Source organism: Siphateles boraxobius, unplaced genomic scaffold (assembly GCF_051911475.1).
Source record: "Siphateles boraxobius isolate OS27281-9 unplaced genomic scaffold, OSU_SipBor_1 41, whole genome shotgun sequence".
NCBI classification, from domain to species: domain Eukaryota; kingdom Metazoa; phylum Chordata; class Actinopteri; order Cypriniformes; family Leuciscidae; genus Siphateles; species Siphateles boraxobius.
Genome location: NW_027509042.1, coordinates 31,860,034 through 31,884,438, shown reverse-complemented (window position 1 = coordinate 31,884,438; position 24,405 = coordinate 31,860,034). Strand labels below are relative to the sequence as shown.

Here is a 24,405-nt window from a genome sequence, read left to right as displayed (position 1 = left end):
CTGCGTTGCCTAGCCTGGAGATCTGCCTATTTTTGGACCTGCACTTCCTCTTTCATTGTGTTAATAAACACCTGTACTCACTTGCTATTGAATCCTTGACTGTTCCTTTGTGCCGTAACAGAACCATCTGACCAGACCATGGATTCAGCGAGTGCTGCCGAACTCGGGCACATGTTCTCAGAGAACCGTGTCCGTATGGATCGTCAAGATGAGCAGATCGGATCCTCGGGTCAGGCAATACAGGCCTTGGTAACGCAGGTGTCCGAGCTCACCTCTCAATTACAACGGCTGAGAGGTCCCACTGCCCCAGCTCAGCCCCCGCCTGTTTCCCCGGAACTTCCCAACTTCAATCGACAGGGCCGTACACAGACCTTTTGAGGGGCATGTGCTGAAACTGACAAAGGGCACCCCCTCCCTTTTTTCCCCCACCATGTAATCAGAATTCATATAAGTACAAAAAATTGTTATATCATTTATATATTTTTTAATAAATGTTATAGTTATAAAAAAATGTGTGTATATATATATATATATATATATATATATATATATATATATATATTGTTCTTTGCGCACAAAAAGTTCAATAAAATATACATATTTTTTCTGTTTGGTTTCATAAGCTAATTTGTATTATTTGGTTAACATTGCTCTACCTTCCCCTCTTCTCAATGTCACACATAAACATGAGTCAAGTATTTTTGAGAAACTATTTTGAAATATAATTTAAATAATTATGTCCAACTCAATTCCAGATTATAAGAAACTATAGCCATACAATGGTAGCCATACAACCATAGCATATCCAACATGTATCCGCCTACCTGGCAAAAACTTGATACTGTGGAGGACCAGGAATGTTGGTCTCTTGAAGGTCCCTTGTTCACTACACTTTCGCTAAAATAAGCCAGCAATGAAAATAAATAAATAAAATAGTGTGAAAAGTACAGTTGCAGTGAAAAGCATTTCCGAAGGACCACATGACACTGAAGAGTACTGAACTTGAGTAATGATGCTGAAAATTCAGCTTTGATCACAGATATAAATTACTTTTTAAAATATTTAAATAGAAAACAGTTATTTTAGATTGTAAAAATATTTCATAATATTACTGTTTTTGATGTATTTTGGATCAAATAAATTATGCATTGGAATGAATTAAATCATGAATTACATTCTGCATGATAAAATATAAAGATTTCACAGTGATCTTCTATAATGTTTTTTTTTTTGTTACTAGTACAACATTACTGTAGTAAAACCATGTTTTACTACATTTATACATGTGAGGACGAGCGGAGAGTATAGAATACCATAGATTAAAAAAATATAGCGAATACGTGCATATCAACAGCCTTGAATTAACCATAATTTAATATTATTACCATAACAAGATGAAATGTTAATAAATTAAGTGTATCAGCAATCATAAATCAAAGAAGAAAATTTCTTAAAAATATATTACCTAGGTGACGACGAGGATCACTCAGTCGCTTTGTGTAGTTTCAGTACGAAACAGCGCGGGGGCGCGCCTGTGCTTATGATTTTCCGATGGTAAAAACAAATTATATGTTGTTGTATTACTTATAAATATATTGTTAACATTTTACAAAAGTCAAACTCAAATACAGTTACGGGGTTTTTGACCAGCGAATGTGTGCAAATGTGCATTTTGTCTGTCATTAAAACGGCGCCGGTGGCCTCACATTACATTTTCATCAATGGGTTAAGTTTGTTGTAGCTATACAGGCGCTCAGTTTTTTCCTGTTGTAAAATACATTTGGCCAAAATCGCATTTTATAAAAGATGAAATGCTACTGTATGCACAGGCTATTTAAGTGTAGGCTATGTATTGGCTATGACTTGATGTCAAATTCTAGCCTAGACCATCTCTCTCAGGTCCCACATGTCTCAGTCAGACATCAAATAAATAAAATATGAGCTTTTATAGACAAAGTTTTTAGTACTTATTCAAACAACAAGATCTTTATTTACCCTTGCAAAACTTCGTTCAGCTGCTGTCTGCTGTGCGGCTGCTGCGGAGCTTCAGTTCATTCAGTCACGATAGAGGGGGCGGAGTTATCAGGTTTACTGACAGTTTGAGGATCGAACAAGATTCACACAAGCTCTTTTACAAACATTTATTGGCTAAATATTTTTAAAACAGACAGACAGACGTAAAGGGTGACCAATAGGATTGATTTATTGAAGAAGAAAAAAAACACCACCACCAAAAAAAAAAGGGCATGTTCTCTGCACAGGTTGAGCCCTACCTGTGCACGTGCCTGTCAATCGACCAGAGCCGCACATTCCCACGCCTTCTATTCGGGAGAACCAAACATATGCAGAGCTTTTCTAACTAAGTGCTCAATTTTCTTTTCTCTCCAGCCTGTGACGTTTTCCTCCGAGGAGAGTAAAGTAGCACTGTTGATGACGCTACTGTCTGGACGCGCGGCTCAGTGGGGAACAGCGGTGTGGCGGAATCAACACGAATGCTGCTCCTCGTTCCAAGCACTCGAGCAGGAGATGGGACGCGTATTCGACCGCACGGTCGCCGGACGCGAGGCGGCTCTAGTCAACTGGCCGACCTCCGACAAGACAACTTCTCCGTGTCTGCCTACTCCATCCAGTTCCGGACGTTGGCCGCCGAGTGCAAATGGAACGAGGAGGCGCAGTGGGACATGTTCCTACATGGGTTTGCTGACTGTGTTCAAAAGGAGATATATACACTGGAACTACCCAAGACGTTTCATAGACTGGTTGATCTTGCACTACGAGTCGATGCACGCCTACAACAAAGAGAGAGACGACCGTTCCAGACGTCAGCGGTTCATTTCGTTGAGTTTCCCGGGCTCAGAGGTGCGAACACGGTCAGCCCCGCGAACGATCCGGAACCCATGCAGGTAGGTCGAGCTCGGCTCTCCCGGGAGGAGAGAGAACACCGCCGTTCGAGGGGTCTGTGTCTCTACTGTGGAGAGCCCGGCCATCTCCACCTGTCCTTTAAAAGGCCAAGCCCGGCGGTAGGACGGAGTCTACTGTCGGGCGGGCTTTCCATGACCAGATCCTCGAGCGCCACCCTCCTCCCAGTGAGACTCCAGTGGGCAGACCAATCCTTCAACGGCCAGGCGCTGGTGGATTCGGGAGCGGAGGGTAATCTGCTGGACTTTTCCTTGGCTAGGAAACTTCACATTCCCATCACAACTCTCGAACACCCCATCACTATCTATGCACTAAATGGACAGGAACTCCCAGGCATCACTCACACCACTGGACTCATCTCACTTATCACTTCGGGTAACCACACTGAGAGGATCTCACTCTACCTCACCCAGTCAACCCACACTCCTATTGTCCTGGGCCATCCGTGGTTGGCTAAACACGGACCCAGGATAGAATGGGGCCATAACTCGGTGTCCAGTTGGAGTGATCAATGTTATGCCTCATGTCTTTCGTCTGCCGTCCCATCTGTTTCTCGTTTTGTGTTGCAAGAGGAGCCAGTGAATGTGTCTAATGTGCCAGCGGAGTATCTCGACCTGAAGGAAGTGTTCAGTAAGTCCCGGGCTGCTTCTCTTCCTCCGCATTGTCCCTATGACTGTGCTATAGATTTACTGCCAGGTACGTCTCTGCCTAAGGGCAAGTTATATTCGCTTTCTGCTCCAGAAAGGGAGGCTATGGAGAATTATATTTCTGATTCTCTAGCAACTGAGTTCATCCGCCCTTCCTCTTCTCCAGCGGGGGAAGGATTCTTCTTTGTTGGTAAGAAGGATGCTTCTCTGCGACCTTGTATTGATTACCGAGGGCTGAACAGCATCACGGTAAATGAATACTTATCCTTTGCCGTTGATGTCTTCAGCTTTTGAGAGGTTGCAGGGAGCATCAATCTTCACAAAGTTGGATTTACGTAATGCATATCATTTGGTGCGCATTAGGAAGGGGGATGAGTGGAAGGCCGCGTTTAACACCCCCAGGGGGCACTTTGAATATTTGGTTATGCCGTTCGGGCTTCCCAACTCCCCCGCGGTCTTCCAGGCACTCGTCAATGATGTGTTGAGAGACATGGTAGATGCGTTCATATATGTTTACCTGGACGACATATTGATTTTTTTTTAGTCTCTCCAGGAGCACGTTCAACACGTCAGACGAGTGCTTCAGAGGTTGCTAGAGAATGGGCTTTTTGTCAAGGTGGAGAAATGCGCTTTTCATGCACAGTCTGTTCCTTTAGTTAATCGCACTAGGTTTTTAGTCGAGCAACGATTCTGTATGGCTCGTGACATTCACAGTTTTGTTTTGGCTTGCTCGATTTGTGCCACTGGTAAGACTTCCAATCGACCCCCAGATGGGCTACTCCAACCGCTGCCTGTCCCTTCGAGACCCTGGTCCCATATTGTGCTAGATTTAATAACCGCCCTCCCACCCTCTCAGGGTAACACGGTAGTTTTGACCGTGGTGGACCGGTTCTCGAAGGCGGCCCATTTCATTCCCTTGCCCAAATTACCTTCAGCCAAGGAGACAGCGTTGACAGTCGAAGACCACGTCTTTTGCTTACATGGCCTCCCGGTAGACTTGGTCTCCGACAGGGGACCCCAGTTTGTGTCCAAATTTTGGCGAGAATTTTTTAAGTTGTTGGGGGCGACTGTCAGTCTGTCCTCAGGGTTTCATCCCCAGAGCAATGGCCAGACCGAGAGAGCCAACCAAGATTTGGAGAGAGTGTTGCGATGTTTGGTCTCCAAGAATCCTTCCTCATGGAGCCAACAACTGTCAATGGTGGAGTACGCCCACAACTCATTACCAGTGTCGTCCACGGGCCTGTCTCCGTTTTAGGGTAGTTTAGGTTACCAGCCACCAATTTTCCCCAGTCTCGAATCCGAGGTCGCGGTCCCCTCCGCTCACGCCTTCGTCCAGAGGTGTCACCGGACTTGGACTAGAGCCCGTGAGACTCTACTCCAAGTGGGGGCTCGCACCAAGGCTAAAGCCGATCGCCACCGGTCTAAGCCTCCCGTATACGTCGTTGGTCAAAAAGTGTGGCTTTCCACCAGGAATATTCCTCTCTGTTCCGTTTCTAATAAATCTTGCTCCCAAATTCATTGGCCCGTTTACTGTCACCAAGATCATTAGTCCGGTGGCAGTCCGCCTCAACCTTCCTCCAGCGTACAGGAGGATTCATCCCGTCTTTCATGTGTCTAAAATTAAACCTGTGTTTCATTCTCATATTAATCCGCCTGCCCCTGTTCCCCTCCCGCCGCGACTCGTAAATGGGGAACCAAGGTATTCGGTTAACCGTATTCTGCACTCAAGGCGGAGGGGACGCGGATTCCACTACTTGGTGGACTGGGAGGGTTACGGTCCGGAGGAGAGAAGTTGGGTTCCTGCCAGGAACATCCTGGACCGCTCCCTTATCGATGATTACAATCGACAGGTAAGGGTGTCTGGGAACGCCAGGCGGCGTTCCTAGGAGGGGGGTACTGTCACGGTTCATGGATTCATTGACTCGCTCTCGCTATGTGTGTGCGTGTTGAGTGAATGGGCGCAGCTTAGATTGCCACCACTAACCTCCGACCAGAATTTGTTTTGTGGTCTGGATCAGCACGCATTGTTCAACTGATAGAGTTAACAGTGCCATGGGAGGATGCTGTAGATGAGGCATATGAGAGGAAGAAACTGCGGTATGCTCAGATGGCTACTGAAGCAGAACAGCGAGGATGGAGAGTCCGGGTTTATCCAGTGGAAGTGGGTTGTCTAGGATTTGTGGCACACTCCACAACCCAGTTCCTCAGAGACGTCGGATTCAGTGGCCAAGAGTTGCGTCGAACAGTGCAGAACTTATCTGAAGCAGCAGAGAGGAGCAGCAACTGGCTGTGGTTGAGACGGAAAGAGTCTGGCTGGCTGTGTACAGGCCGCCATGCTATGGCGGTCTGTTGGTTTATTTGTACAGTTTGCATAGTAATCACAGTATATACGTTTCTGTGTATTTTTCGTGAATGAGGATTGGTGTTTGGACAGATATTGTGTTTTGCGGTAGTATGCCATACGGAACCGTTGCCACTGACCGCTTTAACGTCCGCAGTCAAACGGGTTGGCGCGTATGGTCGGGTTGTGGAGAGGTTGTGAGAGATTGTGGTTAGGTCACATGTGAACTACGAGGAAGGAGTTACCTCGGCAGCAGGAGGGATGTAAAGCTCAGTAAGCTGGGCTGAGTTGAGTGGGGGACGGAGGGGGGTGACTCCGGGATGCCAGAGTCACTGTCAAGCCCTCTTGAGGTGTCGTGGGCTAGTCGACGAAACACTGAGGACGGAAGGTGCCCACTTGAAGACCCTAGAGATGTCCCCTACTCTGCTCAATCAAGACGGTTGTCATGATGGGACCGCACTGTGGTTGCAGCCGTTGTGTGTGCAAATACACTGCAGCTATTAACACCAGACAGAAGGAGATTCACATCACCATTTGGAAAGAAGCGTAAATGGATGGAGAAGCATAGGTTACTGTAAAGCTACGTCTTAGTTGGTGCTTATCTTGGCGAAAGCCGAGTACAAATCTGCATGAAGTTTTAACATCTACTCTCGTGTAATGGAAATCATGTGGTTAGTAAAAATCTTGTAATAATTTAAGCAGACATAATGAACATGTTAATCGAAGATTGCAGCTTGTGATCATAATGATTGCAATATAAGGATTGTATCTGGTAGTTTTGTATGTCGATCTAATGTTGGCGAACTTGGCATCATCTGAAATCTTCTCACTAGCATCTGTTTGCACTGTTTACTGGAAGTTTACTGAAATCCGGGAATTCGTTTTTTTTTACAAAGTTGGAATGGCCCAATTCATGGGTGCATACTGTGGACTAATTTCTTCAGTTGGGTTTTGAATTGAAAACTGATATTTGCCTGTTGAGCCAGTTGTTAAATGGATAGATGGGTTTCATTGGATGCAGGGGGCATAGGCAAGGCTATATAAAAATGAGAGAGAGTGCTACTGCTGCCTACCATTGCTGAACAGAATCAGTCTCATAAGATAATAGGGATAGCGACAGTCTTGACCCCAATCAGGACTGAGTTATGAAAAGGTTGAACTATTCTGGAATTGGTATGAGAAGATCTTCCTTGAAGATAGTGTGCCAACTTAATTTTCTACTTTTGGTCAGCTGCATTAACTTGATTCCAATATCTCTTAGATTCTTCAAAATCTCTTTCGAATTGTGTGCCAATACCTACTAGTTTACCAACATCCTTCACTGTTTCTCTTAACAGATTGGCCAAGACTAAAATGCATGTTTTAGCTGTTTTAACTGAAATTAACATGCACTGACATTTCCTAAAATACTTTAGTGTCATTTTTTTGTATTGATGCACAGCATTCATTCATTTTTTTTAGGTACATTTAAAAAAAGCTACTTAAATGTCCTAATTCAGTGGTTCTCAAACTTTTTCGGTCATTCCCCACTTTGGACAAGGGGGAATTTTCAAGCCCCACCTGCCCCCATCGTCCCAACACAATGCTAATGAAATATGCACCAAGCTTAAAATGTTCCAATTAATTGAAGTAACAAGTAGTATCAGTATAGTAACAAGTTGTATCTAAATACAAACTAACTATCTGCATCAAATAACAGCAAGTTCAAAAATAAAGAAAATAAAAGTGCAGCTGTTTCATAACTTGCATGCAATTCAAAAATAGAGAAAATAAAAGTGCAGTTGTGTCAAAATTTGTATCAAGTTCAAAAATAGAAAAGAAATAAAAGTGCCACTTGTCATAGCATCAGCACCCCCTGGTTGGGGGCTGTGGACTAACATAATATACTTAAAAACGTGAAATAAAAAAAAAATATATTTTACACATATTGAAATAGACATAACATACTGTGTTTGATATGGGATTAAAATGATGGGCAGTGTAAACTAATGATTAAATATTTTAATATTCTTTTGTTCCGATCAGAGCATGTGAGCGGAGAACGCATTTCTGAATATTCCTCTGCTCGCCCATTCCGCTCAGGGTCGCTCGCTCAACACAGAATGGCCTCCTGGTTCGAAAATATGCGGAATAAGGGCTGTCTCCAACTAAAGTTTTTTTCTAGTCGACTAGTAGTTGTTCATTTAAGCCATTAGTGGACAAATTGCCCCTTTATATTGATTTAATTACTTAAATAGGCTATACAGGATAATGAGCGGTATATTGCCGCGCACGCATAAAGCTTGCCACAAAGAACCGGCAAAAGTAATGATTATGAATGTGTAAAAAATAGCAAGGAGTCATTTCATTGTTTATTAATAAACTGGGGTTTTCTGTGTTGCTGCAAAGATGAAGTTGACGATTCGGACTCACCATCAACGAATAAAGATATAAAGGCATAAAAAGGAAAATTTCCTCCCGTTTTGCGCGCCCCACCTGTCACGTCTCTATTCCTCAAACTTTGAGAACCGCTGTCCTAATTGAACTACGGCCCAATCCTGACTCAATCTAAGCCCTGTCTTTGAAACTGGGCCTAGATGTCACCAGTGTTAATTTTGGCAGCCATTTTTGATTTAGTCTTAGTCTTCATCTTCAGACAAAAATGCTTATTGGTCCTAGTCACATTTTAGCCATTTTATCTTTCATAGTTTATTCTAGTTTTAGTTGACAATAAGTCTTTGAATATTTTAACTTTTTGTCATAACTTTAAATCAAACTGCAGTTACCAACATTCATTTTGATAGCTATTTTTTTACGTAGTTTTTTATGTTATTAAAAATAACATTATAATTTTCTCTCTAGAACAATTCAATTAAGCTTATGAGAAATTAGAATCAAGGTAACAGGCTGTATTGACATTGCACTCTTTAGCAGAAGCACTTGTGCAATTTTACATATCCCTTTTCCTTAGTTCAGTGGTTCTCCAATTTTTTTGGAAAATTGCATAGTGGCTTTTTTAAAAAGGTTTATGTGGCGGCCATAGGTGCTTACAACATTCATTTGGGTGGAATGTCTTTGGGTAAAGACCCTTTGGTATCTCGTTTCATCCGTGGTACTCTGAGGCTGAGGCCTGCAGCTCGTACCAGGGTGCCGACATGGGATCTGGCCATTGTCCTTCAAGGCCTTTCCCTGGCTCCCTACAAGCCATTGAACCTGGCAAACCAGCCAGGTTTCTGACTGTAGCAATGTTTGCGATTCAGGGAAGAAGGAGGCGGGAACCGGCGAACATTCAAACATTTTAATCAAATAAAACAAATTTTAAAAAAGTATAAGCCAGCAGCCCCTCATGGACGACTGCTGGCCACACAAAACAGAAACAAAACACAACATAAAAGCAGGCGTGTTCCTCTCTCGATCCCCACTGTCGTCGCTCCTCCTTTAATGCTTCCGATTTTCCGTGAGAGATACGAGACCGGTGCGTCTTGTGCCGCTCTCTCACGGCCCTTGGCCTCGTCCTGCTCACCACATACCCCCATCGCAGGCCGGGGGGTACCCACGCTCTAATTTGCACCTGGCATGGTTAAAGCATTCCTTCATCCTAGACCAGGCTATGTTCCAAAGGTCCCCTCTAATGTGGCTAGATCTATTATGCTGCAGGCCTTCTGTCCTCCTCCTTTCCAAAACTCGGACCAGGAAAAGAATAATCTGCTATGCCCAGTCAGGGCGTTAGATGCCTATGTCCACAGAGCTGCCCTGTGGCGTAAACCTGAGCAGCTGTTCGTATGTTTTGGGTCCCCTAACAAGGGTCCCCTGCATCAAAGCAGAGAATGAGCAAGTGGATGGTCGAGGCTATGTCACTTGCTTATGAGTCGTTCAGACAGCCTTCACCTATGGCTTTCCATTCCCACTCTACTAGGAGTATGGTGGCCTCCAAGGCACTTATGTCAGGAGTTGCTCTCCAAGATGTTTGTGATGTGGCAGGGTTGTCCTCACCGCACACATTTGTAAGGTTCTACTCTTTAAACTTGGACTCTACACCAGGGTCCTGTGCTCTCCTCCTAGTGCTGCTCCTTGCGATTTCACACTGGACAGATTCTTCTCGCTATGGTGGCGTTAGTATAGACGTTCCCTCAGTGTCAATCGATGCAGCGCGAGTTCCCTTAAATGGTAACACCTCGGTTACAACTGTAACCTCGGTTCCTTGAAGAGGGAACGAGACACTGTGTCACCTTGCCATCTCCTACTAGCCTGTCACTGACTACTTCAGACTTTTATAAAGCTAGCGCTGCTATGTTTTGGGCAGGCTTTATACTGTAGTTTATTGGTTCATGACGTCACCCGCCTCTGACGTTCCGCCACACCATTGGACTGATTTCATGTGGTTTATGTGACTTCCTCACACCACGTAAAATGTAAAGGTCAGATGTTGTTATTGTTGCATATCTATCAACACAACGTTATTGCCATAGAAGCCAATGCAGATATCCCGGAAAATAAAAGAGTGGCATGGGACACACAAATCAGATCTAAACAGTTGCAATACACAATTTGGACAGTCAATAAATTTAGATCAGATTCCAATCAGATACAGAAATACCGGATTTGGACTGACAGTATGTGAACGTAGCCTGATCTTCATGCAGACAAGTTTGCAATAATTTAAACGATGTGATGTGTAGTAGGCAACATTGTCACTTTCTCCAATGTCAAGCAAGTATAATAATCAAATGTGTTTGTCGCGGCACGTGGTTCACCAATGTTGAAAACTACGGGTATGTGTGTTGGGGCAAGGTTGGAACTGAACTCTGCAGGCCTGTCCTAGACAGTGTACTTTTTTCCAAGTGGGTACTCTTCTCTCTTCATTTATTATTAGGTACATTCTGCATAATTTTAGCCCCAATTTTCACTCGCTGACAGTTTTGTAGACATTTCTTTCATATTCTTCGCTTTTTTTCTTTTTCGCTGCAAATCAGAGGACAGACAACTTGTATCAAAAGCTTCTTGCAGCCTACCCTTTTTAACAGGAAGAAATTCGGTTTCACACGAGAACTCCTGTCTCATGTGTGAACTTACGTTATTTCCTGTATCAATCTTGTCTTTGTTTGATTGTGAAACGTAATTTGTAGACCAGGCAGAGATGTCTGCAATTCTTCCAATTGAAAAGTTATGTAATGTGTGAACCCCTATCACAGATACTTAATGTAGTGTGCACACAACAGCAACTAAATTGTACCCCAGACAGTCGTGCAATGTGAGAAGAACAGCGGTCCGAAGACTTTGAAAATCATGTAGTGTGTTCCCGACATAAATTTCATCATGCACATATTTCCCCAAGGTTGCACCTCCTTTCTCTCCCTAATTTTGCTCCCTTTCTATCAAAGCTCCCTAACCCTAACTTGCCTCAACAAATGAATACTTATAGAAATGAATGATAACTTAACGATAACTTCTCAAGCAATAAAATGCCATGATCTTTTTCCCTCCCCAACAATATTTAATTGTACACTGATTTGCTGTACACGCACTTCCAGCTTCGGGGAAATTTACCAAGGCCACTGGTTCACGCCTCCTCAGTTCCTGTTCAAACTGTATCCCCTTGTCTTTGCAGTCTTCCTATGGGGAAAGGAATGGTCCTCAAAAAGTATTCTAGTACAGCATTCTAGATAACAAATAAGTAGTCCATTGCCAAAAAAGTAAAAAAAAAGTAGTTTCCATTACCCTATATTAATGCCAATCCTAGGACACCTAATCTGAATTTCTGTTTGCAATTAGTTTATTATTACAGCCAAACACGACCCAGGAGGGAAAAAAAATTAAATGGCTTACTCTCTGTCTCATTTTTCATTTCAGAAATTCAAGTCATTGGCACCGGAGGCAAATCGAACTCCAAACCCAGAGTACCACCATATTCAAAATCTATCTTCCCTTAAAACACTCTCTGAAGTCACTCCTGGATGCATCCCTTGACTCCATGCAAGCAGTCTCTCAGAGGACCCTCAAATCCAACTGGACAGCCTGGAAATGTTTTAAATTTAATCTCACCTCCAAACTGCCACTCCCCAAATTTTCTCTTTATCCATCACACCATTCATGTCATATCTCAACCACTCTACGGGTCTCCAAGTCAGTTCCATCAAAGGCTTTAAGCGGTATCCAGTTTTTCCATAAACAAATTTTTTGCAAACCTTCCCCAGCAATAAATAACCTGCAGACTTCACTCCTCATCAAAGGCATTAACAAATCCCAACCTGCATGCCCTAATATCAGACAACCTCTACATAGATACTTACTCACCAGATGCACCTCCACCCTCCACGCATTTTACCACTTTGTTAACACAGTCTGTATGCTCAAAGCAATGTTCATCCTGGCTTTCTTTGATTTTCTCTGCTGTTTGGAATTCACAATGACCTCAGTATTGTTTCTAAAGGTCTACTCTAGATTTTCAGGTTTAAAAGTGTTAGATTAAGAAACTATTTCATTTTTTGTCAAGCAAAGTAAAACAGATCAAACTAAAAAAGAACATTTCATTTACATTTTCAACCTGCCCACTCCCGTTCAACATTAACACTCTCTCATCTTACCTGTATTACAGACTCTCTCTCTAAACAAATATAAATCCAAACTGCTATTCGTTGATGACGATAATAACACAGTATCACAAGTTTGTTTTCAAAAACACGTCAAATTAGTCATCATCCAATCCCGCATCTTAGCTGATCAATATTCCAGCCACTCCTTTTGTATAGGAGCATTGTATTTTGTATTTTTTGCCGTCTTCCTCAGATTCCGCTGAAAACAGTGATAACAAACTTACCCGGCTTGTATACACACTTCTTTGTTGCGCAATACCACTTCGTCAAAGGCCAATGAAATCTATGTTATTTGGCAGATTCACGAGCAACAACCAATGGAAAAATGCCGATGGAGGAATATTTTTCTTACCCAATCAGAGGAAGGTTACCATGACGTATTCTAGCAAATCGGAGGACTCTGTAGCCTTGCAAGGGGTGGTACTATATACTATTACGCAAACAGCGTTGAGTGGCAGAGACGACAGAAAGCGAATGGACGCGTCGAGTATAAACAAGGCTTTACGGAGTGAGAGCGCACAGACATATGAGAGAGAGACAGAACAATTATAATATATATATATATATATATATATATATATATATATATATATATATATATATATATATATATAACATAATGATTTCCACTACACGAGAGTAGATGTTAAAACTTCATGCTGATTTGTACTCGGCTTTCGCCAAGATAAGCACCAACTAAGATGTAGCTTTACAGTAACCTATGCTTCTCCATCCATTTACGCTTCTTTCCATATGGTGATGTGAATCTCCTTCTGTCTGGTGTTAATAGCTGCAGTGTATTTTGCGCGTCAGCACACACAACGGCTGCAACCACAGTGTGGTCCTCCCATGACAACCATCTGGATTGAGCTGCATAGGGGACATCTCTAGGGTCTTCAAGTGGGCACTTTCCGTCCTCAGTGTTTCGTCGACTAGCCCACGACACCTCAAGAGGACTCGACAGTGACTCTGGCATCCCAGAGTTACCCCCCTCCGTACCCCACTCAACTCACCCCAGCTTTCTAACCTTTACATCCTTCCTTCTGCTGAGGTTGCTCCTTCCTCGTAGTTCACATGTGACCAAACCACAATCTCTTCGCAACCCGACCATACGCGCCAACCCGTTTGACTAAGGCTGTCGAGCCCCACTTCTGACATTAAAGCAGGTCATTGGCAACGGTTCCGTATGGCATACTACCGCAAAACACAATATCTATCCACCAATCCACATTCACATAAAATACACAGGAACGTAATAACTGTAATAACTATGCAAACTATACAAATAAACCAATAGACTCAAGTTTTTCAAGAATTCTTCGAAACCGTAGCGTGGCGGCCTGCACACAGCCAGCCAGAATCTTTCCTTCTCGACCAGAGCCAGTTGCTGCTCCTCTCTGCTGCTTCAGATAAGTTCTGTACTGTGCGACACAACTCTTGGCCACTGAATCCGACATCTCTAAGGAACCGGGTTGTAGAGTGTGCCACAAATCCTCGACAACCCACTTCCACTGGATAAACCCGGACTCTCCATCCTCGCTGTTCTGCTTCAGTGGCCAGCTGAGCATACCGCAGATTCTTCCTCTCATATGCCTCATCTACAGCATCCGCCCATGGCACTGTTAACTCTATCAGTTGAAGAATGCGTGCTGATCCAGACCACAAAACAATATCTGGTCGTAGGTTAGTGGTGGCAATCTCAGGTGGAAAAATAAGCCGTTGATCAAGATCAGCCAGCATTTTCCAGTCCCTAGCAGCTTCCAGTTGTCCTGGGCGAGAATTGGTATTAACACCTTTTCTTGGTGGTTGCTCGCCTGGGCGGAGGAATATTGTCTTCTGTGTGTAATGTTTTGCTAGAACAGGTGGCAACTTACTGTTCGTGTTACGCTTATCTTCCAATGCTAAAGCCAAACATCGGAGTACTTGGTCATGGCACCACGTAAACCGACCTTGGCTTAGAGCCACCTTACATCCTGTCAAACTGTGCCGTAATGTGATGAACACAAAGGACAAGAGGGATCCTCTCCTACCCAGAGGTTTAGGTTCTGTGGTGATGGGAGAACATCATATGTTGACCTGATAAGGAAACTGATCCTACTCTCTTCCATTGACCAAAGGTCTTGCCAGCCCATCTTGCGTTGTTTCACACTCTCCCATCTCATCCACTCTCTCTGCTTGGCCTGGGAAATGGCCTTTATACACCTCATCCTCTCATCCTGCTTTCGCACCTCGTTGACTACCAGCTTCCTCCTTTGAGCTGGGGCTGCCTTGGGCCATTTAGGAGGAGCTAAACTGAGCCCAAAACCCCCTCTTCCATGCTGTACCTGTCCCACGATATCACCAATTTGAAGGGCAGCCTTTGCCTCTTCCACAGATTTCTTTGCTGACCACTTTCTACCAGTTTTTAACACAGGTGCTGCCTCCCTTACACATTTGTCGCATGACTCTACTAAGGTCATTTCCAGTCTGACCTTGGCACACTTAAACTCCTCAGTTAAAGCAGAGACTGGCAGCTGCAATATTCCTTTACTATAAAGTCCCACGCTGATGAGGCAGCGTGGAACTCCCAACCATTTCCTGATATCTGAACTTATTATAGCTTCCAGCTTATCCACTGTTGTCAAATAAACCTCGTACACAGTCAGTGGCCACAGCAACCTCGGCAGTAGACCAAACTGAAAGCACCAGAGTTTTAGTTTGCCTGGTAGAGAGCAGCTTTTTATGCTCTTCAACCCTTCCACTGCTTGTCGTCTAACTTCTCCCACTCAAACTGTATCCTTTAGATCCCCATCGTACCATCTCCCAAGACTCTTCACTGGCTTCTCAGAAACTGTTGGTATTGCCTCACGATTAATGAAGAATGTTAATATCTACTACCTTGCCTTTAATTATCGAGATGCTTCTTGATTTAGAGGGCTTAAATTGCATTCGTGCCCATTCAATGTTATCGGTTAACTTACCCAATAACCGATTAGTGCAGGCTACTGTTGTAGTCATGGTTGTCATGTCATCCATGTATGCTCTGATTGGTGATAGTCGCATCCCAGAAGCCAAGCGCTCTCCTCCTACTACCCATTTTGATGCCCTAATGATTACTTCCATTGCCATGGTAAAAGCCAGTGGAGAAATGGTGCAACCTGCCATTATTCCAACCGCTAAGCATTGCCATGTAGTGCTGAATTCTGGAGTAGAGAAACTAAATTGCAAATCTCCAAAATAGGCTTTCACTAAATTTGTTATCGACATCGGTACCCTGAAAAAATCAAATGCTGCCCAAAGGAGCTCATGTGGCACTGAACCATATGCATTAGCCAAATCCAGGAATGCACATGGAGCTCCTTCCTCTCATTTTTAGCTGATTGAATTCGTTGCCAGATAACATTGATGTGTTCTAAGCATCCTGAGAACCCTGGCATGCCAGGGTAGTGTCAATGAAGCCATTCTTTAATAGGTAGGTTGACAATCTCTGAGCAATAATGCTGAAGAAAATCTTACCTTCGACGTTTAATAGTGAAATAGGACGAAACTGACTGATGCTTGTTTTCTTTGGGTATAAAGACTCCACCTGCTCGGCGCTATGCTCTAGGTACAACCTGCTTTTCCCATGCCACTTTTATCAATTTTCACAGAATTCATAGAATTCCTGAAGCACTCTTTTGCACTCTGTTAGTACAACTCCATTAGGCCCTGGAGATGATGAAGCCCTTGCCTTTCTCACAACCTGCTCTATCTCTTTCCACTTAGGTGCACAGACCTCCATTTGGTATTCTGGTGGATTGATAGGTGGGATGTCTGAAGGAATGATTTCCATTACACGAAAGTAGATGTTAAAACTTCATGCTGATATGACTCGGCTTTCGCCAAGATAAGCAACACTAAGACGTAGCTTTACAGTAAACTATGCTTCACCCATTTACGCTTCTTTCCATATGGTGGTGTGACTCCCCTTCTGTCCGGCGTTAACGATTGCAGTGTACTTGGTGCGTCAGCACACACGACGGCTGCAACTACAGTGTGGTCTCCCTAGTGGACCAGCGCGACAACCGTCTGGATTTAGCCAAGTAGGGGACATCTCTAGGGTCTTCAAGTGGGCATCTTCCATCCTCAGTGTTTCTTCGACTAGCCCACGACACCTCAAGAGGGCTCGACAGTTACTCTGGCGTCCCAGAGTCAACCCCCTCCGTCCCCCTCTCAACTCAGCCCAGCTTACTGACCTCTACATCCCTCCTGCTGCTGAGACCTAACCACAATCTCACAATCTCTCCGCAACCCAACCATACGCGCCAACCCGTTTGACTAAGGCTGTCGAGCCCCACTGGTGCGTTAATATGCAGTTTCAGTGGCAACGGTTCCGTATGGCATACCACCTACCGCAAAACACATTATCTGCCCAACCACCCGTCATTCACGCAATATACACAGGAACGTAATGACTGTAAATACTATACAACCTATACAAATAAACCAACAGACTCTTCAAGTTTTCAAGAATTCTACGAAACCGTAGCACGGCGGCCTGCACACAGCCAGCTAGAATCGTTCCGTCTCAACCACAGCCCGTTGCTGCCCCTCTTCCATGCTGTACCTGTCCTACGATATCCCCAATTTGAATGTCAGCCTTTGCCTATACTACTTTCTACCAGTTTTTACCACAGGGGCTGCCTCCCTTACACATTTGTTGCGTGACTCTGCTAAAATCATTTTCAGTCTGACCTTGGCACACTTAAACTCCTCGGTTGACATAGGCTCATCCCTTTTTGCATCTGTAACCTATGCTTCTCCATCCATTTACGCTTCTTTCCATATGGTGATGTGAATCTCCTTCTGTCTGGTGTTAATAGCTGCAGTGTATTTTGCGCGTCAGCACACACAACGGCTGCAACCACAGTGTGGTCCCCCCATGACAACCATCTGGATTATGACATTATTATAATTATTATTATACAATTATAGCACTATTTATTGTTTTAGCACTTTTATGATGACAAGCAGTAAACGATTTACGGTGGAACAAGCTCTGGAACAATTACTGGAGAGTGACGAGGAGAAAATATTGCTTAGAAAATTCTAAGCATTCCTAAGAAAAACGCCTGGGACTATTTGTAAATAAAGTTACATTTTCATTGTTCTTTACACATTTTATTTAACAATTACACATGTCTGTCTGACAATATATTTTTGGTTCAAAAACTGTTCACTATTGTTGTGTGATGTGTGATTTTCAGAAATAAATATGGCGTTATTTTCCTGTCAAATGTCGAGAGCGCATTATTGTAGCGCAAAAGTACATTAATATAATGCGCGAGCAGGTTCTCTCTCTGCTCGTGCGCGGCATATAATGTGCCGAGCACAAATCTCTCTGCTCGCCAGGGAAAACACTGTGCCGAGCGCTAATCTCTCTTCTCGCGTGCGGGAACTGGACGCGCGCTCTCAGATACACGCTGCTCTTGAAATAATTTTCTCTGGGCTCGCTCAGAGAATATGCCTGCACTTAAAACGTGTTCAGTACAAGCGCGAATCTCTCCTCTTCTCTTAAAGTATATGGAGGACCAAACCTGCAGAAATTAAAAATGAATAAATAAACAAATAAATATGCGAATAAATGTAAAAATAAATAAATACATGACTATTTATATTATTTATATAAATATCTTATTTATGTATAATTATATTTTTTCCACATTTATTTATTTTTTCATTTATTTATTTATGCATTTATTTTAAATTTTATTTATGTTCACATTTATTTATGTATATATGCATTTATGTATACATTTATTTATTTATACATTTATTTATTCATGCATTTATTTATTTTTACATTAATTGCTCTGTATGCTAATGAGGGGGGGCGTGTTTTACCCAAGACATAGCAATCGATCTCAGAGTGGCAGTGCTGAAGCATTGAGGCCACAGTGACACCTTGTGGTGTGACCAAACAATATACTATAGGTTTGTGGATGTGACTTTACAGGTCACGCAGGAAATAAATTATGGGCAATATGGCCAAAATCTTATATCACGGTTTATGTCCTTTAATATGCCCTAACTGTATGTAGCTATAGGCTATAGTTTTACCATACACAGGCCTACTCTTATAATTATAAATAAATAAGGAAATAAAAGTATAAATAGTCATTTATTTATTCATTTTTAATTTCTGCAGGTTTGGTCCTCCATATATTACAGACTATATGCATCATCATGTAGCCTATAAGTTCTTAAGTTTAACTGATATATTCGGTTAATAAGGCACTACTATAGGGGTGTCGCCAGTAAAATCAGTTTCAACAAAATCCATCTTCGCACTGCAGATGTGGGACGAGTGACGCTGACTCTGAATGGCATTAGATATTATTTACACAGACTATTAATGCAGAGGAGCCATGGATGCATTTACACTGCAATTACAGTTGCGTAAATAATGTTATGAGATTCATTTTTTAATATAATATTTTGAATATTGAAATATGTGATTTTCTCCTTCAGTGATTCTGTTAACATCAGGTGTCTTCAATATTGGCCAATCATCACTCAATTAATCACATCAGCAGAGGTCAAAATCTTGACATCAATTTGACATCGACACTTTGACATCAATATGACATTCATTTTTGACCTATTTCGTGACGTCATTTTGACATAATGTTTGATATCATATTGATGTTAAATTGACATCATATGCCCACTGGGTAGCTACATACAGTTAGGGCATATTAAAGGACATAAACCGTGTTATAAGATTTTGGTCATGTTGCCCATCTCTATGTCATTTATTTCCTGCGTGACCTGTAAAGTCACATCCACAAACCTCTTGCGTATTGTTTGGTCACACCACAAGGTGTCACCGTGGCCTCAATGCTTCAGCACTGCCACTCTGAGATCGATTGCTATGTCTTAGGTAAAACACGCCCCCCTCATTAGCATACAGAGCAATACATGTATAAATAAATAAATGCATAAATAAATACATGTATAAATAAATAAATGTACAAATAAATAAATGTAGACATAAATACATATATACATAAATAAATGTGAGAATAAATAAAATAGAAAATAAAGGCAATAAATAAATAAATAAAAAATGTGGAAAAAATATAATTATACATAAATGTGGAAATAAAAGTATAAATAGTCATTTATTTATTTATTTATTTTACATTTATTCGCATATTTATTTGTTTATTTATTCATTTATCTATTCATTTATTCATTTTTAATTTCTGCAGGTTTGGTCCTGCATATTCTTTAAGCGAAGAGGAGAGATTTGCGATTGCACTGAACACGTTTTAAGTGCAGGCATATTCTCTGAGCGAGCCCAGAAAAAATTCTTACAAGAACAGAGTGTATCTGAGAGCGCGCGCCATGTTCGCGCGCGCGAGCAGAGAGATTTGCGCTCAGCACATTATATTCCGCGCGCGAGGAGAGAGATTCGCGCTCGGCACATTATATTCCGCGCGCGCGCAGAGAGATTCACGCTTGTGCATTATATTAATGTACTTTCGCGCTACAATATTGTTACAATATTAATACTCCTTTGTATCCTACCATAAGAACTGATTACTTGACATTTTAAAAAACTATTTGGATGTTAAATAGAAGATTAAGTTATTTAAGCTTATTTAAGCTCTTTTCTCTTTCATACAGCTCCTGATATCTGCAGCTTGCACCCCCTGCTGATGTGAAAGATGAGTTTGTGTGGCAGAAAGGCACTGACACTCCTCAGCAGTGTCTTTGCTGTGTGTAGTCTGGGGCTGCTGGGGATTGCCGTCAGCACCGACTACTGGCTCTACTTGGAAGAGGGGGCCATCCTACCTCTCAATCAGAGCACTGAAATTCGTATGTCTCTCCATTCAGGGCTCTGGAGGGTCTGTTTTCTTGCAGGTAAGTGTGTGTGTGTGTGTGTGTGTGTGTGTGTGTGTGTGTGTGTGTAGGTGTGTGTGTGTGTGTCAGAGAGAGAGAGAGAGAGAGAGAGAGAGAGAGAGAGAGAGAGAGAGAGAGAGGGAGAGAGAGAGAGAATGTATGTGCTTCCTTAGTGATACTGCTGCATAAATAGATTTTTTTTTAAATTGTTGTAAAAAACAAATATTCCACTATAGCAGTTGACCCCTCTGTCTTTGTATACACTGGTTTTATGTAATGTTTGCAAGATATTAGAAGGCAATGGACTTTATATTTGATATTCCAGGACAAGGATTAAAAGATTCCTTATTGCTGTAAAAGAAATATCTAGAGTACTTAAAAAAAAAAAGATGCCTTTCTTATATTTTATTTTTGGAGTATGTTCCACTTGATTGTAGCCAGAAACTCAGAAGTTAGAAGCAGATGTAGTATGTCCAAATTTCATTCATGATACACACATTCATGCTATATAGACCATGTTTTTACACAAATTATGTTTTAAACCATATAATCTACTATCAGAGGTGTCAAAAGTATTCACATTCATTACTCAAGTAGAAGTATAGATACTGGGGTTTAAAAAGACTTCTGTAGAAGTTGAAGTATCAACTCAAGCTTTTTACTCAAGTAAAAGTGTAAAAGTAATGGTTTCAAAACTACTTACAGTATAAAAGTATAAAGTATAAAATGCCATTAAGGACAAAAGGCCGCGCCACAGGGGCCTATAGTGCACTGCCAACACTTCCTTTTTGCTAAAGGCCATAATGACTATGATGTTATATTAAAATGTTCATGTTGAAAAATTTGGGATGCACTAGACTACCTGTTTCAGCCGCATATATGCCCATAGAAAATGAATTTCAGTTTTATTTCAATTTCAATTTTAGTACAATGCAAATACATTACAGAACCATATATGTGTACTACTGAGCATTAACGTGTTTCATGAAGCGGAAGATAGAATCACCTATCACATAAAACTTTCTGCATGTTTTTCACTTAGTCTGTTTATAAGCTGTTTTATTTTGACCCTATAATGTATGGTTGCACACACACACACACACACACACACACACACACACACACACACACACACACACACACACACACACACACACTCTCTCTCTTCTCTCTCTCTCTCTCTCACACACACACACTTTCTCCTCTCTCTCTCTCTCTCTTTCTCTCTCTCTCTCTCTCTCTCTCTCTCTCTCTCTCTCACACACACACAGACACACACACACACACACACTAACAATTTTCTTTGCCACTTATCCCGCGATTGTCAATATCCCCAAATCAATATTTGACGCGATTTGCCCCGTATTCTTGAACAGAAAACATCTCGGTTACGTAAGTTAACCCTCATTCCCTGAGTATAGGGAACGGACACGTGTCGTCGGGGGAGTTCCCTGACGAATTGGGATCACGCTAGGGAGCCAACTGCTTTCGAGAGAATTAAAAACAAGCCAATGGACATTGGCATGCAAGATTTGCATTCTGCAGCCCACCTACTAGCACGGGTATAAAAGGCGGAAGTAAACATTGCGCAATGCTTTTCGCTGAGGAGCCGAACAGTGTCCAGTCCTCCGCAAAGGTACAGCAACATGGCGAAGGGACGACACGTCTCAGTCTGTACTCAGGGAACGAGGGTTACATACGTAACCGAGACGTTCCCTTTCGTCCTGGGAACTCCGACGTGTCGTCGGGGGAGTTCCCTGACAAATTGGGATCCCTAATAAAACGCCATGGTGCTGGCCCCTTCCAGCGCCCAGACAAGCTACCCTGCATCAATGTCTTGCAATAAGTTGCGGGAGCTAGCATGGGAATCACACTGCTGTTCCGCAAGGTTATACTGGATAACACTGGGAAAGCGTTCCCTCAAGAGAGGGGGGAACACTGCGGAAGCCCCAGTCTGACAGAGGAAGGCATACATATGTACTAGCCCGATGGGATAGTGAAACATATGCCAGTCCCTGAGATGGTCCCAATCCAAGGGAAGTGGGAGCGTACTCAACAGGGACAACGAACGAGTCCGTCAAGGGGAAGACACGGCTGAACTGCACGTGGCATCATGGGTCACAATAGAGACCACTGGAACACCCAGTCTACTATCAACTCCTTACTAGAGGTAGCAGACCTGGCGCCGGGCGGTCCGCCACGCCCAGCACCGGAAGGGTGAAGGAGGAACTCACGAGGCTAACCAACGTTGGGTGCCACACAGAGCAAAGAACGCATGTATCCGCTGCGAGGCGGAGTGGCGTAGCAAGCCGACACAACCTATTCCCTCGACCCACTGGCCATAGCCAGAACTCAGGAGGAAACAGGTTCCACACGAAGGCTATAGAACCTAGCGAACGTGTTCGGTGTCGCCCAGCCCGCAGCTCTACAAATGTCTGTCAGCGAGGCACCTTGAGCCAAAGCCCAGGAAGCGGCAACACCTCTAGTAGAGTGAGAGCGCAACCTGGGAGGACAAGGCTCACCCAGAGACTCATACGCTCAGGTGATAGCGTCCACTAACCAGTGGGGTAACCTCTGCTTGGAGACGGCCTTCCCCTTCTGCTGGCCTCCATAACAGACAAAGAAATGATCTGAGGTTCTGAAGCTTTGCGTTCTGTCAATATAAACCAGCAGAGCGCGGACGGGACAGAGAAAAGCTAGGGCTGGGTCTGCCTCCTCCTGGGGCAGCGCTTGCAGGTTCACTACCTGGTCCACGAAGGGAGTGGTAGGAACCTTGGGCACATATCCGAGCCGGGGTCTCAATACAACATGAGAAAGGCCCGGCCCGAACTCTAGGCACGATTCGCCGACCGAAAAAGCCTGCAGATCCCTGGCCCTCTTGAAAGAGGCCAATGCTAACAAGAGCACTGTCTTAATGGACAGGAAATCAAGCTCTACTGTCAGCAAAGGTTCAAAGGGAGGACTTTGAAGAGCTCTAAGTTCCAGAGCTAGGTCCCAAGAGGGTACAGAGTGCAAGACACGAGGTGGATTTAACCTCCTAGCACCCTTAAGGAATCTGATGACCAGGTCGTGCTTCCCCAAGGACTTACCTTACACTGCATCGTGATGCGCAGCTATTGCGGCGACATACACTTTGAGGGTGGAGGGGGACAGCCTCCGCTCCAACCCATCTTTCAGGAAGAAAAGCACGACTCCAATCGGGCAAGTTCGGGGGTCCTCCTGACGAGAGGAACGCCAATCGACGAACAGGTTCCACTTCAACGCATAGAGGTGCCTCATACAGGGGGCTCTAGCGGAAGTGATGGTGTCTACCACTGCCTGTGGTAGACCACCTAGAACCTCCGTGTCCCGTCCAGGGACCAGACATGGAGTTTCCAGAGGTCTGGATGCGGGTGCCAAAGAGTGCCCCGTCTCTGAGAAAGGAGGTCCTTCCTTAGAGGAATCGGCCAAGGAGGGGCTGTCGCGAGGAGCATGAGTTCCGTGAACCAAGTCCTGGTAGGCCAATACGGCGCCACTAGAAGGACCTGCTCCTCGTCCTCCCTGACCTTGCACAGGGTCTGTGCAAGAAGGCTCACTGGGGGAAACGCATACTTGTCCCGGGGCCAGCTGTGAGCCAGGGCGTCCGTGCCGAGGGTCCCCTCGGTCAGGGAGTAAAACCACTGGCAATGGGTCATGTCCGGAGAGGCGAACAGGTCTACCTGTGCTACTCCGAAGACACTACAAATCAGCTGGACCGCCTGGGGATGGAGTCGCCATTCTCCTGGCAGGGGAGGCAACCGTGAGAGCTCGTCTGCCACACGGTTGAACTCCCCTGGAACGTGAACGGCACAAAGCGACCTCAGATGCTTCTGACTCCATAGGAGGAGGTGGGAGGCGAGTCGCGACATACGACGGGAGCGTAGACCACCTTGATGGTTGATGTACGCAACGGTCGCAGTGCTGTCCGTACGGACCAGTACGTGCCTGTGTCTGAGAAACCCCTTGAGGTGACGCAAGGCTAGGCGTACTGCTTGCAACTCTAGGCAGTTGATGTGCCAATGCAGCTGGGGCCCCGTACACA

At 43.8% G+C, this 24,405-nt stretch overlaps 1 protein-coding gene across 2 annotated transcripts in view; it reads left to right on the top strand.

Annotated features, from left to right (window-relative positions):
* Nucleotides 1–24,405, top strand: part of cacng5a (calcium channel, voltage-dependent, gamma subunit 5a) — a 182,907-nt gene that overhangs the window by 34,366 nt on the left and 124,136 nt on the right. Inside the window, exons 2-3 of one of the 2 annotated variants that reach the window (XM_077199191.1) lie at nucleotides 11,737–12,035; nucleotides 20,130–20,366. In XM_077199191.1, the coding sequence (XP_077055306.1) occupies nucleotides 20,171–20,366 (196 nt within the window). In that variant the 5' untranslated portion in view covers nucleotides 11,737–12,035; nucleotides 20,130–20,170. The remainder of the gene's footprint in view (nucleotides 1–11,736; nucleotides 12,036–20,129; nucleotides 20,367–24,405) is intronic. The other variant, XM_077199190.1, reaches the window with a different exon arrangement.